The sequence below is a fragment of the Tursiops truncatus genome, chromosome 10, assembly GCF_011762595.2.
Source record: "Tursiops truncatus isolate mTurTru1 chromosome 10, mTurTru1.mat.Y, whole genome shotgun sequence".
In the NCBI taxonomy this organism is placed as follows: domain Eukaryota; kingdom Metazoa; phylum Chordata; class Mammalia; order Artiodactyla; family Delphinidae; genus Tursiops; species Tursiops truncatus.
This window is the reverse complement of record NC_047043.1, coordinates 35,759,567-35,775,169: the sequence shown is the minus strand read 5'-3', so window position 1 is coordinate 35,775,169 and position 15,603 is coordinate 35,759,567. Positions and strand designations below refer to the sequence as shown.

Below are 15,603 nucleotides of genomic sequence, written 5' to 3'. Positions count from 1 at the left end.
TCACATAGCTTTAGCCCTTTGCAGTTGTCATACTGTTTTTATTTTGTCTAGATACAGGTAATAGGTGACGCTGTGCTGATTTTAAATTAAATCTGAGTTTTGTTATGACAGAAGTGTTTGGCTGAAAAAAAATCATATAATAGGGTCATCTATCTATTTGCGTGTTAGAAGTAGTTATTTTAAACTTACGTGAATATATTTTAATGGTGTTTGTGAACTTCTCTCTGAAAATTCAGAGCTGCCCATGCCAAAAAATGACTACATGTAACTTTATGTTTTGTGTTCATATGTTCTGTTGCTTCAAAAACCGTTTATTTCACTTTTTGATCTGTCAAAAGGAGGATTCTTTAGATTTAATAAACAATAGGATGCCATGTTGGCAAGGAATTTTTAAAATTCCCAAATGTCAATATAAACACTTCTTTACATAATTCAAATTGTGACATTTTCAACTATTATTTGCAAAGATAGGTCCTGTTAGTAAGACCTGCTAGTGTTCACTTCTGTAAAGCAAGGAGGTTTGGCTAAGTTTCCTTTCAATCATTGACACTTTGAACACATTGCCAGCTGTGGTACAGCTACTTACAGGAGAGGCTCAGCACAGGGTCAGGGAAGAAGGGCACCTATGTTCAGAATTCTTTTTAAATGTCCACGGGGCAGTACATATGGCCTAAATAGACGTATTTTTTAATTTTCTCTGAAGCCTCTTATAGAGAACATGCACAGGTCACTTCCTTTTCTGAGGAAGGCAGTGCATTCTTTCATTTGCAGATGCAGGACAAGATTTATGAGAACACTCTTGGTAGCTAAAATATGTCAAAAAAATAAAAGCTCTTGTAATACTGAGTGGTTTCTTCATTAATGTTATGAGATTCATGCTTGTGTTGATGGTAAAATGCAAATACAGAAACCTGAGTTGGGCCTTAGTTAAGCCTGTAAATAGTCAGAACTGAAGTCTAAATTGGAGAAGTGACAGCTCCCGATTTCATATTCATATTAAGTATGCTTTGTCACAGAAACAAGTGTCTAAAAATAGAACTGACTTCATTTGCCAGGTGATATTTTGACCTCTCAAAAAAGGTTTCTTTCTAGTTTTGAACCGCAAGATAGTGGTGTCTTAGAAATTCAGTGTTAATTGCTGTTGGACTTTATCACATTTCGGAGTATTAGTGGTGAGTGTTTGTCGGTATCTTAATAAACGGGATGCTCTTTTTTGGTTACAAGGGTTCTAGGTGAGAGATCACATCTGTAAAACAAACAGATTTAACTGCTCAGAATCCTTTGAGTTACATGAAACATGGTTTTACTCTTCCTACATAAGTAGCAGAAATAGAATGTTCTGGGTTGAAATTATAATTCTAGAGTTTATTCCACTATTCTTGCCTTCATTTATTTAAATTAATGTTTTGTTGAGAATGGGCAAACCTTTTACTACTTTTTGTACTAGTGCATTGATGGGTCTCTGCAGGACTAGAACAGTCAGTTGGCATGTGAACAGAGTGTGGAGAAGATGGAAATTATATTAACCTGTTTTGTTCTATACCAGTCTTTCTCAAAGTGTGGTCCAAGGACTTATAGAGGTCCTCAGGACCCATTCACAGGGTCCATGAGGTCCTTCCTTTTCCAACTATATATCCATGTGAGGGTGATTTTTCTTCATAGGCTTCATATAAGCAATCCATTGTAACAGATTGAATGCAGATGTGAAAATCCAGGCTTCTTCTTTAAGCCAGGCTGCTCTTATATTTTTAAAATTTGTGGTTATTTTTCATAAAAATATGTTTTTATGTTGACATTAATTATTTTGTGAATTTTAAATGAAAATTTTTTTTCAGTTTTTATTTCAGATGAGGTAAATATCACTAGATATAACCCACATAAAGAAAAGCTCTTTTGTGTTCTTAATAATTGTTAAGTGTAAAAAGTTCCTAAGATGCAAATGTTTGAGAACTGCTGTGCTAGATTAACATGTAAATATGGTGAAAATCAACTGTGTATTAATAGTTCCATTTCCCTTCCGAATAGATATGCATGTTCAATAATTGATTTTAGCCTGGATCATTTTCATTCAGTAGTGAAAAACATATTTTGAACACCTCATATGCTAGGGTACCAAGAAGCTTAAGACTTTGCCACTACCCCTAAAGATCATGCCATTAAGGCCATTGCTGGGTCAAGAGAGAGCATTTCTTCCAAAACGCATACCCTGGCCCCAACAGGGATGTCCACGCTACCATAGAAGAGTCTGTCAGTACTGGGCAAATGGAAAGCATTCCTGATTTCATTTTGCTTGTAGTGTTTTTCCCTGAGGAAGGCGTTGTGGGAGAATTAAACTTTATTTCTGTTGTGCAGGTAGACTAATAAGCATACTCACGCACAAACACACACACTAATATTTGCAGAGCTGACCAGCTACAATTATTTAGGGGAGTTGGGGTGGAATGGTAATGAAATTTTGTTGAGAGACCCTTTTTATGAACAAAACAGAGCTTACCAATAGCAATTTCTTACCTACTTTGGAAATCCCCTTCTCATGAATCCCTGATTTAGAGCTAAATGGTGTGAAAAATCATGCAGTGAGTTAGGATTAGAATTTCTGAGAGATTAAAATTTAAGATTCTGTAACAAGCTTCGTAAATGGTTTAATTTGGAAGTTTCATTCGGAGAAATGGGAGGGCTATTATCGGGGCTGAAGATTTTCTGTAAACTTAGATTCCCACTCATTATATCTTTATGCATCCTTATTTATAATCGATGGTGTACTTCAAACTCAATTATGTAGACAGATTAGGTGTGTCCTTTCTGATTAAAACAGTTCATGAATTGCAGGTTTAGGGTGAAGTTGGAGGATAGGGTTTTCTTTTCTGAAGAGATGGCTTATTGTGTGTTCTGGTCTGTCCTTAATATTTATTACCATTTACTATTTGAAGTATCCGTGTGTATTTTGAAGGCTTTTAAAGAAAGAATGTTTTACTGCTGAAGGAATATACATTCTTTGAATATTTTTAAAAGATAGTTTTGCATTCTTAATATGACCACATCAGGAGACAGTGTTGAGTTTATTTCATTATCTCCATTGTATAGATTTTTTTTTTTTTTTTAAGGATGGCTCATCAAAAAACACTCCCATAAGATATTATGAATCTCTAGAGTGGAGGGAGAATTGTAGCTCATGAATCTGTTGTCTGAAATCACCTTTTGAATAGCAAGCCTGGAAAAGTGAGATGTTGCAAAGGTAAACAATGTACAGATTATGATAGAGTGGAATTGACAAGCTGGTTAAAAAAGGATGATGCATTTCTAATTAGCCCACAGTGCCTTAGTTAGAAATTAATTAGATACTGTTATGTAAATGTCATGCTAATTAAGCAAGAATATTGAAGTGTTACAAATCTACAAAAAGAATGGCTATTTTTGTGTATTAATGTTTTGCAGTTATCATGAAAGCTGGTAGTAGAATATTTGATTACTGAGCTTCTGGCAATTTTTAGCTGACTGACTTCTTGACAGTCCATTTTTCCTAATTGATGTGGTTTAGCACATGGTATAACTGCAGCCAATGGGGGCTAGTGGAATCAGGATGCAAAAATAACTACTCATCACAGCTCTTTTAACAAAACCTTTCTGGGTAGATTGTTGATCTCTGTTTTCAAGGTTAAGGAGAAATACTGTTATTCTATATTTACTCAGCCTTAGATTTTGAGTGCCTAAGATGATAACCAGCATAAATGCAGCCACCCTCCATACCTGTGTTCTTGTCTTTCTCCTGAGTCATAGTCTTCAACCAGTCAGTTGGATTGACTACTGTGGTAGCTCAGTGTTTTTTGACATGCTCAGTAACTAACTCTGTAGGAGGCTGAAAAAGGTTCCTGCCACTTTGGCTTGAAATGTGAATGTTAATAGTTGACCGGATACCTTTATTCAGTCCTTCTGGTTTTGCAGGTTACAGTGACTTTTAGTATGCAGATTTGACCCCTGTCTTCAACTTTACAGGGCTGGCTGAAATCAGTACTGGTTCCCTAAGAAAATCCACTACCCTGTTGCAAAGGCTGTAAAGATTTCTAGTTGCTGGTAATACAGCTGAAGAAGTTCATTCCATGGCTCTCACGTGGAATTGCAAATGTGATCCATAGTGCTGCATTATGTATGACACCTTTAATACAAGAATAGAAACATCCTTAAAAGACAAGATAGAGTATTCAGACTTACAGAATATAAACCACAAGCTACCACACACATTATTTACTTGCAGATTCCAGACTCTGAATTGTTGAAACTTAGGGAAAAGTTCTGAGTGTAATATCAAATGAAAAATGATAGTATTAAGTATCTTCAGATAATGAAGAAACTTGAAAAATTTGACATGTTTAATTTTGCTTTAGCAAAAGAAAGCAACAAACACTCATGGTGTGATGGGCTAAAAGTTTAGATGAGTTAATCTTGATATTGTCTGGTTCAGAATTCCCAGAGAGTCTGTCATATTAAGCAAGGTACCTTAACTGTGGTTTTATTTTTAATATTTAACAACCCCAAACTTACTGTTCCAGACTCACTTGCTACTAATATAGGATAGAGGGTAATGGTGTGAATCATTCTGTGCTTAGAAATGCATTTATTTTACCAACCTTCCAATCCCGATCCCAACACACACACACACACACACACACACACACACACACACACACACACACACACACACACACACACACACACACACACACACACACACACACACACACACACACACACACACACACACACACACACACACACACTCACCCCCCCCCCCCCCCCCATCACTACATTAACCTGTAGGACCCAGGCAAGAAAAGACTTCTTCATCCTACTCTTCAGGTATTAGCTCTGTCTACCCTTCTGTTTGGAAAGAAGAGGAAGAAAAGCCAAAAATAGGAGCAGAATTTACAATGATTTATGAGAACATACTCCTGCCCCCCTCTCAGACATTAGCCAACTCCATTCCTTGATGGAACAGATGCCCTGAGTTTGACCCTTACCATCAACTCGCAAAATTACTTTGTTTGCTATACCCACATGGGACTCATGTTATATTTTTATTGTTGTGGACTCAAACCTGAAAAGGTTCCCCTTGAGTGGCCCTTAATCTCCTGCATTCATTTTAACAGAGTTGATTTGCAATTAATTGTGTAAGGGTAGATACCTTAATCTCCTGTGGTTACTCCTTTTATTTGAGAGTATAGGAATTTTATATGACAGCACAATTAGTATATAGAATATATGTACAGTGCTCATGTGCATCTGTTCTGGAGTTTAAAGAGTTTCATAGGTTATAGTCTACCAGATCAAATTTAATTCCAAGCTCTCTGTTTATAATATTGTCCAATTATCAAAGCTGGGATATATTATCACTGCCAGTTACTCTTGCTGTCAGTTTGTTTTGGCTCAATTATGGTTCTGTTTGTACTTTACTATAATGTAGTGAATACTTTGGATTGGGTTGTTAGTTTAACAAGCTCTCTGGAGAACACTTTCATGATGATGCATGTTGAGATATGCTAGGTAGCCTTGAAGTTATTTGTGTATTTGCCGAAACCTACAGAAATTCATTCATTAGGAATTTTCAAAAAGATAAAACTTTCAACCTACAAATGAGGTAAAGATTGCATTTGTAAACATGGGAGTGTTAATTCATGAGTCCCAGCCAAATTTCTTTAGGGGTTTTGATTTAACCAGTTTCTCTCTGCCCTTATAATTTTACTGAATGAATTATTTTACGTCCTTTAAAAAAATATTCTGCTAGTTAAGCTGTTATTGATGCTTGTGTTTTGTGTGGCTCACGATGTTGTGTGAGCTCAGTGGTCTTCGCCATATATTGAGCTGGGAGTTAAGTGTTTCCAGAGATTGGAACTAACTGGGCTCTTAATGTACATCGTGCTCAGCTGGTTTAAAAATGTACACTAATCTCTTCCTATGCGCACCCCAGCCTATTGCATCCAAATTTCCAAAGTCAAGATTTGGGAATCTTTTTAAAAATGTACCCTTGAACTTTCTGGATTCCAGAAATGTTCCAGTATTTTTATCTGGTGGTTGTTACACAATTATATATATGTTAAAATCCTTCAAGGTATATACTTAAGATTTGTGCACTTCATTCTAGTACTTCATTCTCTTTATGTTAAACCTCAGTAAAAAAGGGTTTTTAAAAAATGTACATTACTGATTCAATCAAATGGCTTGTGGTGGTCACTTATTGAACACTATTAAGTGCCCTTTGTCCATACAGTCATGACCCAAGAGTAGATGACAAAGTGAGTCTTGACCCTTGGGTGCATAAAACCTCATGGGAGAGAAAGTGAAGATACATAACATAAGGCTTTATAGTTTATGAAGTCTTTTTGTACAGATGATCTCATTAACACTGTGGCTTATGGGCAATTTTAACTATCCCCATTTTTTTGTTAAAGAAACTAAGGATACTTACCCAGGATTACTCACTAAATAAAGAATAGTTGCAGGACTTAACTACTTATGTTCCCAGAAATAAGAATGATTCATTTAACAACAAAAAAACAAAAGACAAAAAAATCACACATGGAAGCAGAAGCTATAACATTTTATGGAGCTACAGAGCCAGTGCCCAGAGGGTTTCGAGGATGTGGGGTCTGTATTAGGTTTTCTTGCAGCTCATTGTCTCTCCACGTTACTTATGTTTATGTCGCCAGTGCCCATTTGGGCCTCCTCTGGAATTTTAGTATGTTAAGCTTTCTCTGGTGAATGTGACATTTGTGAAAATTTTTCAATTGAAATGCCCTGTTCTTTTGGTCTTTCTAAGTTTTAATTTATTCTTGCCTCATTTTCAAATCCTTGAGAAGTATTTCCACGTGATGCTGGCCAGTGTAATCCTTCCTCCTGATTACATTTAGCATTTATTACTTGTTCCATATTCTTTGGCAGTTCATCATTTCGCATCCAGCTCTTTTTTGCTATCATGTATTGTTCTTTGTTTAAGTAAACAAATTTTGTCTTTCTAACAAGATTATAAGCACCAGAGCATGAGACTAACCTGTGGTGGCACATAGTAGGTATTTGCTACGTGCTCTTTGACATTAACAACACACTTACTTGGTTTTCCTCCCATTTCTCCTCTGTGTCTTTTTTTTTTTTTTTTTTTTTTGCGGTACGCGGGCCTCTCACTGTTGTGGCCTCTTCCGTTGTGGAGCACAGGCTCCGGACGCGCAGGCTCAGTGGCCATGGCTCACGGGCCCAGCCGCTCCGCGGCATGTGGGATCTTCCTGGACCGGGGCACGAACCTGGGTCCCCTGCATCGGCAGGCGGACGCTCAACCACTGCGCCACCAGGGAAGCCCCTCTTGCATATTCTTGAATTACACCTATCTATCAGATCCCTGGGCCCACAAAGATTGCGTGAAGGCTCTCTTGGTATCATATTTTTATAATTAAACTAGATATTCTTCCTTAGTCAGCAGTGCTGTCTTTAAATATTACAGTGATCCTTATTTCTTCTGACAAGCTGTTTCTTCTTCAGGGAGTCACCCCCACTTTAAATAAGGCCAGTTTTGCAATAAATTCAAAAGTAGGGTGACCACTGAGATAAGCCTGAGAAGGAGTATTCCTGCTTATTTGTCTGTGGAAAAACTCATTTCCCCAAACTTATGGGTAATTTACTCTTACCCAGATCAGAATTCTAGTTAAATTTTTTTTCTTTAATGTCTTAACATTATGTGAGACTCGATTATTTTTTATGAAAAGCATGTTATAATGTAGAAAGAATATGGACCTGTAGACTAAATTACTGAACTAAGAATTAACCTACCACTACCATCACCACCTTCATCTTTCCTAATACCCCTCCTTATGCATATTTACAGGTTGATCCCTTCCTTTTTAGATTTCTCTTTATCCAATATAGGAGCTCTGGGTATATGGAGGATATGTCCTAACTGATGTACCTGCCTTTCTGTTTCCAGGTGGGCCATGCACAGATACAGCTCATGTCTCGTTAATCACACCAACCAAAAGATCCTGTGGTACAGGTACGTACATCATTCTTACCTGGATTCATTCTTACCTGGATTCATTCTTACCTGAATTATTCACAGGCATTAGCTACTGGTTTTAATGCAGTGTCCTTGCCAGAGTACGCTCTAATTTCTTCCATGATTTGTGAAGTGATGTATTATGTGCTTAGTATTGGGAGTGGGGTGTGAGTAGAGGTCGGAGTGATGCTCTTGGAGGTCAGATTCACTGAGTTAATGCTGGCAGCTAGAACCGAGAAGGTGGACATCAAAATTTACCTACTTCCCCATGTCTGAAGAATGTTATTAAGACCTAAACCATACAGAAAATGCAAATCATTGCCCAGTTTCTAGCTTGTGGCTAATTTGTATAAGTCGTGGACCTACTAAAAAAACATTATTTAAATAATGATGGCTGGAGGGTAAAAGAAGTTATAGTACAGATAATCAGGCTAACTGACTAGTATAGTGTCCTAATAGTTTTAGAAAATTATTTCCTTTCATTTGTGCTAAAGCCATGGGGTGTGCTGAAATCATTCTTTTCAGATACATGGAGTCCCCAAAACAACCTTAGTGCATCTGTGACATTTGTATTAAGCATGAAGCCATGAATCTTGTAGCTCTCTAAAGAGCACTCATAATGCCCATTGCTCCCTTACTCTGTAGCTTAATTTATTTTCGACAATATTTGCCTTTTTAAGTAATGCTGCCTGCTATTTAGAGTATCTTAAGGATTATATTTGAAAGAGTCAAAATAATTATTTTGTTTTTCTAAAGGTCGCAAAGTATTTTTCATAACTTAAAAAGTCCTTTTAACTCCCCAGCAGAAATAGCACAAACTACTTCTGTGTACGGACTTACACTGAAACCTCAACCCCTTTAAATACTCATAGTTTTGATGTTAACCTCAAACAGGCCTGTCCTTGCACAGTTTCAGAGTAACATCCAGGCATTGAACTCTGAGGAACTTTAATTTTACTCTTTTGTTCCAAATGACCGGTTTTGAGGCAGGGCTGTGTGAGATAGTCCTGACATGCTCCCATCCCACCTGTGCTCAGTACCCAAGCTCCACTGGGTAGTTCCTGATTGAGACAGAAGAGAACTGTGCCCTGGGGTGAGACAGACCGTCCTGCTTAGCCAGAGGGAAGTCCGAGAGCCATCTTTTTACCCACTCCAGCCAGAAGCCTAAAAAAACACTCGAGCCCTTTGATTACAGGTCCAGCGCTTCACACACACACAGGTTACTTTGGTCTTTCTTTTTTCCTTCCAGTTTTGGCCCTCAGGACAGGGTTTATGGTTAGCACTACTGACATGTTCAGGTATCATCAAGGCGTGAGCCTCGAGCGCATTGAGTCGTCCTGAGAGACTTAGGAAAGAGACTTGTGTGCTCAGCTTAGACACTGAAACTAGTAGGCACCCCTCCTGAATATCATGTACTTGTGTCCTTCATCTTCTAGGCAGATCTGTTTCATCCTTTCTGTTCCCACACTATCTTGTGTATTTAAAAATACTAATACCATTTATTGCATGCTTACTACATTACCAGGCACCATTCAGTATACTTTACATACATGCATATTTAATCTTCAGAACAATTCTGCAAGATAGTTATTCCTCTTTTACAGTTAACCAAGACAGGCAGTCAGAAATTTAAATATATTTCCTGGGGTAATATTACTAGTAAGTAATAGAGTCAAGACTTGAACACAGATCCTTCAGATCCTAAAGCCTGCTTTTCACTACATCATATTACTGCTTATCATATCATATTTTATCGTAATTATTTATGCTCCTAACCAGACAGTACAAAGCCTATCACTGAATGAAATGTGGAGAAAGAGAAACACAGATTTGGAATTATAGCAGGTAGTGACATAGTTTTTGAAACAGAATTCTAGAAGCAGGTCTTGTTTCAGATCCTAGCCTAACCCCTTACAAAATGTGATTTTAAGTAAATATCTCAAAATTTGTTCTTCATCTGTAAAATGAGGTGATAAATCTCATAGCTTGATGTAAGAAAAGAAATGATACATGTAAAGCTTGCATAATAGATCTTCAGTAATGGTAGCTGCTATTATATTGTCTTACCATTAAAGATTATGTGTATACAGTGGCCAGTCATTAGATAGTGTTGGTAACACATCAATCGGTATTTTAGGCAGAAAGGAGTTAGATTAGAAGTACCAGAATGCATTGCCATGCCTAGTTTCATTAATTGGCTTTATGTTGATCACATTCTTTGTTGCATGTCAGTATTATAGTAGGAACTGAAGGTAATGTTTTAAAGTCTCCTTACATGAAATGATAAGTGGGACATTGAGCTCTCAGTCACACATTTCCAGGCCTTCTTTTAGGTGAATACATCCCTCTTAACTAGAAAAAGATTGAGAGTTTCTGGCTTGGAAGGAAATTAATGCAATGTGCAGGTCATCTCCTAGAAAGCCTGAAGGAAGGTTGAGATTTCTCACTGTGGACATTAAAGGTCATCAGATTCAGCTTGCTGTACTTCTTCTCAAGTAGCCGGTCAGTGGCCCCCTCAGGCTCCTCCAGTTAGCCTGAAATAATGGCCCCGACTCTAGAGGACAGAGCTGCCTGATTTTCAGAGGTAAATTAAATGGTTTGATTTGAGAACCATAAGCTGACTGTCTTTGTCTCCATCTTTCTCTCTGTCCTAAAATCAGCAGGTTGCCCATGGTGGGGATTCTGAACATTTTTCTTATGAATCAACACTTTTTAGTGTTACATTGCTGAAGTGTTTCTGTATTCTTGGTGTCTAGATTGTTCAAGAATAGGACTCATGCCTCTAACACATGCTCTGGTGCTTCTACCTCAAGGCACACAGTGATAGTAGCTCTCCTAGAGATCTTCCAGAGCACAGGGCTTCAGGCACAGCTGATAGTAAATAATTACTTTAACACACCATTGCAAAGCAATTATACTCCAATAAAGATGTTAAAAAAATTTTTACAGTGGTGTCATTTTTTAGGAGCCATAGAGTAAAGCCCTCTGAATTAGATCTTACTGACTCCCTCCCAGCCAATCTATCCATATAAGTTTGGACCTAAAGCAGCCTCCAGCTTAATAATGATGTGTGCTAGAAAAAGGATACTTAGGCTAGAATAAAGTTCTTTAAGTCACCGGTCTCTGAAGAAGGGCATACAAGGTACAGTCTGTGAGGTATGGAGAGAAAATCATAAAAGCTCTTTATCTCAGCCCTTTAAAATTTCTGTTTCGCAGATTAATTTCATAATTATGTATTAGCCCATATGTATAGTTTAAAATCAGCAAATACACATACAAATACATATTAAACGTACATGACCCAGTGTCTTAGATGGGAGTGTGCACTTAAAAAAAGTTAGTGACCTCTTCAGTACACAGGTCATTTTCTTTTTAGTACTTTGCAAATTAGATCTAAAGGTTAGCATTAGATCCATTATTAATAAGTCAAGGGACGAATGTAGCCTGAGTGGTTGATAAGTGTCTCTATTTGTATCTCAGGTGACTACTGTTTTATCAGAGGGTATTGTAATTTAGAGAGGTGGACAGCAGTGCAGAGTGGTGGGTCTGTAGCCATCAAAAGTGAGAGAGGGGAGGGGACCCTTTAAGAAATTGTTCTTTGGTAGCTGTGAGTCTTAAGAAGCAGATTGCAAAAGGCAGCAGTAGTGGCAAATGAAAGATCAGTTCGTGTTTGTGAGCTTGGAGGGAAAGGCTTTTCTTTAGATGCTGGCTTTTAGTCACATAGCATTAACAGTTAAACTCGGTGATCTTTAGATGGAAAAAAATAATGGCACCTTGATCATTTTGGTATTTAAGAGAGAAAAATTAAGTGCAGGTGTTTGTGGCTTTGTAGCGCTCTGGGATATCTACAGTCAGCAAAGACTGCCAAGTCCCAGGTTGCTTTTGGTTAGAATGTGAGAGTTAAAGTATATCACACCTTCAGATTACTAGAGAACGCTTACATTTCTTCAAAGAGCTCAGAATGTTTTGCACATGTTCCCTTGTTAATTCTCACAACATTCCTGCCAAGAACACGTATATTGTGAAGGAAAGAGCTCGCTTTCTTGGCAACAAGCTACCAGAAGATTCCCTTTTGTCCTTCATCTTTTCTAACTATCAAGGTATACCTTAAACAAAACTTGTAATCTGAGCTGCAGTCATCTCCTTTAGTCAACTTTTTGGGGAATGTATTTGGATACTTAGGTGAATACCTTCATGAGGTCATATTTTTATGTTTAAAGTGTCTTGTGGGGAAGAGGTTTGTTGCCTTTTCTTAGGATTTCTTATTTAAAGACATGTTATGTAATCTTTTTTTTTGGTAAGACTTAATTTGTAGAGTTACAGCAAAAGAAATGTTATTTTGTATTTTATTTGTTGGAGCTTGCCATTGATGAACCTTAAAATTTAAGCTGTAATAGGCAGATAGAACCATGCCTTCCTTGTCTTAAATTTCCTTGGAAAATTTAGTCTCCCTCCAGTAGAATCCTTAACAGTGACCAACCCAAGAACCCTTCTCCTTCCAAGTGGGGCATTAACCAGTTCTTAGCTCTAGGCCCTAGGTTGAGTTTATCAAGGTTGACTTTTTAGCACATGAAAAAAAGGAATTTGCTCCTTCCCTAGTTCACCACTCTTATATGCCTTTTTTGTTTGTTTTTTCATTTTATAGTCCTTTCATTTCTGAAGTTAAAATAAGAAAAAAGTTACAGACAGGTTTACAGACTAGGTGGTCCTGTCAACAGACTTTTGCTCCACTATATCTTATATTCACTTTTACTCTTCTTCCAGCAAATATGTTGAGTAAATAATATTCTCTCTGATAGACTTGAAAAATGATGGTTTTAAAATGCTGTGTGTATGTTAAAAACGTGATTATAATTAGTAGAATAGCAAGTAAAATAACCATTTGTGGGGCCATAAGGGAGCTGTAGTATTGCCTAAGATGAAAGCAGATGGGACTAGAAACTGTCCCGTTAAACATCAAGGCAGGTTTTCCCAGAAAGTATTGTCTTTCCACTCTATAAGAAGCATGCTAATTCATTTTAACTGTATATCCCTTGCCTGATCTCTCCTCCCCTCCCCTCTCCTCTTTCTTCTTTTCTTTGCTAAAGCACATGTTTATCCTTTTGGGTCACCTATTTCAGTGTGATAAACCGTGACATGAACTAGATAGCCTGTTATTGTTCATTGTTTCCTTTTTTTCCCCCAAAACCTTTTCTTGACTCACTTCTCTCAGGCAGCCTACTCATGATATTATTGTCTTCTTACAAAGACAAGAGTAGAAACTCCTTTTCACCTGGGAGTTCAGAGAAGATTGATGTGCTAAACACTTTCCACATCAGTGTTCAGATGCCAGTTAAAGGGAAACGTCTCATTGTCGATATGTTACCAAGAGGTTTATATAAGATCTTCTAAATTGATCCAGAAGCTAAAGGGTGGTAGTGTTAAATCAGAGGTGGCCCTATAAATCTTAGAAATACCTACAGTTGTGTGTTTTATCTCCTGGTAGATTCAGTATTCATGGAAACAGTGCATTTAATCCCAGAGAGTTGAGTCAGTGACTATAGACTGTATTGGTCAGTATCATACACTGTAGGTAACTCTTCTCAGAAGGACTCTGTGAAGCTTTAAAGGAAGGAAGGTGGCTTTGGGTGTGAGTTCAACTATGTAATTCAGTTCTTTTTTCTTTCTTTTTTTTCTGGTCCTTCAGGTATAGCTTTTCCCTCAGGTCTGCAATATCAGCATTTGAGATAGAAAATTAGAAATTTGACCTACTTATGTAATATGCAAGTTCCCATCAGGAGAATATTAGGGAAGATACAAACCTTTCACTTTTTTATTAGCATTTTTAAAAACATCTTTATTGGAGTATAATTGCTTTACAATGGTGTGTTAGTTTCTGCTTTATAACAAAGTGAATCAGCTATACATATACATATATCTCCATATCTCCTCCCTCTTGCGTCTCCTCCCACCCTCCCTATCCCACCTGTCTAGGTGGTCATTTTTATTAGTATTTAATGTAACCATTGAAGAAAGATCAACATACTAAAACTGTCACGGCAAGGGGAAAAGTATTAAAAAAAATGTTTTACCTTGTGCACTCATCATCTTGAATCCTGGGGTGGGGGACGAATACCAAATATTAGGCAAGACTGCAAAAATTTCTCTAAGCTAGAAGGTGTCATCTTGCTATGTTTGACATAGGAAAAAAGCCACAGGTTATCATGGTATGCCACAGTGATTGTTTACTGACAGTGGTTTTTGTCCATTGAGTGGATAACTGGGAAGGGAGATAATCTGCTAAATGCTTTTTCTTGTGGGGTTTTTTTGGTGTTTTGTTTTTTTTGGTAAAAAGTTTAATGTGCTTGATTTGTTGCATATATTAAAGAATAGAATGAGGTAGCAAGGCTCATTATAATAAGATGATTTGATACTCAATATGTAAATAATATCAGGTAAGTTTAAAAGCACCTCACACGATGTATAGATTTCAGAAAAGTTTAAGGAAAGCTTACTGTTTTTCATTTGTACCCCTAAATGAGAGTTAGGCCCCATTGCCACCAATTCCTGTGTTTGTGTTACAGGCCAGCTAGACTTGTATGTGTAAGTTTGCTGAACTTGAAGTCAGAGGCTTGTTTCAGAGGCCTTGGTTGAGTTTTAACTTGTGAAAAGCAGTGGCTCCGCCTCTGAGAAAAGGCTGATACAAGTGAATATCAAGCCAGGGTGCCAGTCTTGTCAAGGGGAATTTTTGCACTTGAAGGATAAAAATGCACTCCAGTATAAAGAGAAAAAGGAAGTGTGATGAGCTTTGTTGCTATTGTGTGTGTGTGTGTGTGTGTGTGTGTGTCCGTCCGTCCGTCTGTCCGTCCTAGGCTTTGGTGTTGAGCTGCTTGTGGTCCACGTGCTTTGTGCAAATTCAGGTTGCTTGGATCCTTGAATGCAGTTACAACTGTTTTTTTGCCTTTATGGTCATTTATTTTATCACAGCTTGCACTCTTACCAAGGAGAAAAGCCCTGAACTTCCATTAATTAGTTGTTCTATTGCTCCACTGGGGCAAAATGCCTGAGCCAACACTATTTAAAAAGGATATCAAGGGAATTTAATACCCCTCTCCTCCTTTGAAACTTTTGGACTTTTTGGGGGATGGATTTGGGGGGTGCCTTTCAGGTTCTGCTCCATAGCACTTGTGTGCCTGCTGGAGGGCAGCGTGTTAGAAATGTGGCTTTCCTGAAGCAGTCTTAACCAGGAGCGGGATAGAACAACCACAGAGCTGCATTATAAATCATCCGAGCCTCACAATGATACTGCCCATTAAGGAGACTTTTTTTTTTCTGCCCTCCTCAGTTCCTGGCTGTACTAATAGAACAGCACATCAGGCAAGGCTGTAAATAAAAGTTATTACCTAATAGGTGTGTGCTGAAGTGGAACGGACGGAGCTGAGGCATGGAGCCCTTATTACTGCTCATCAGCAATTATAAACAGGATAAAGTGTCTGGGACTTGCGCTGATGCAGTGAGGGCTAATAGAGGCTGGGAATGACACTAGGCTGTGATAGGATGATGTATGCTGATGGGTTTTTACTGCCTCA

At 37.8% G+C, this 15,603-nt stretch overlaps 1 protein-coding gene across 3 annotated transcripts in view; it reads left to right on the top strand.

Moving 5' to 3' along the window:
• The window catches only part of ZFAND3 (zinc finger AN1-type containing 3), a 324,315-nt gene that overhangs the window by 260,105 nt on the left and 48,607 nt on the right, over positions 1 to 15,603 (top strand). For all 3 annotated transcript variants that reach the window (XM_073810776.1, XM_019949681.3, XM_073810775.1), the window contains one exon: positions 7,967 to 8,032. In XM_073810776.1, the coding sequence (XP_073666877.1) occupies positions 7,967 to 8,032 (66 nt within the window). The remainder of the gene's footprint in view (positions 1 to 7,966; positions 8,033 to 15,603) is intronic.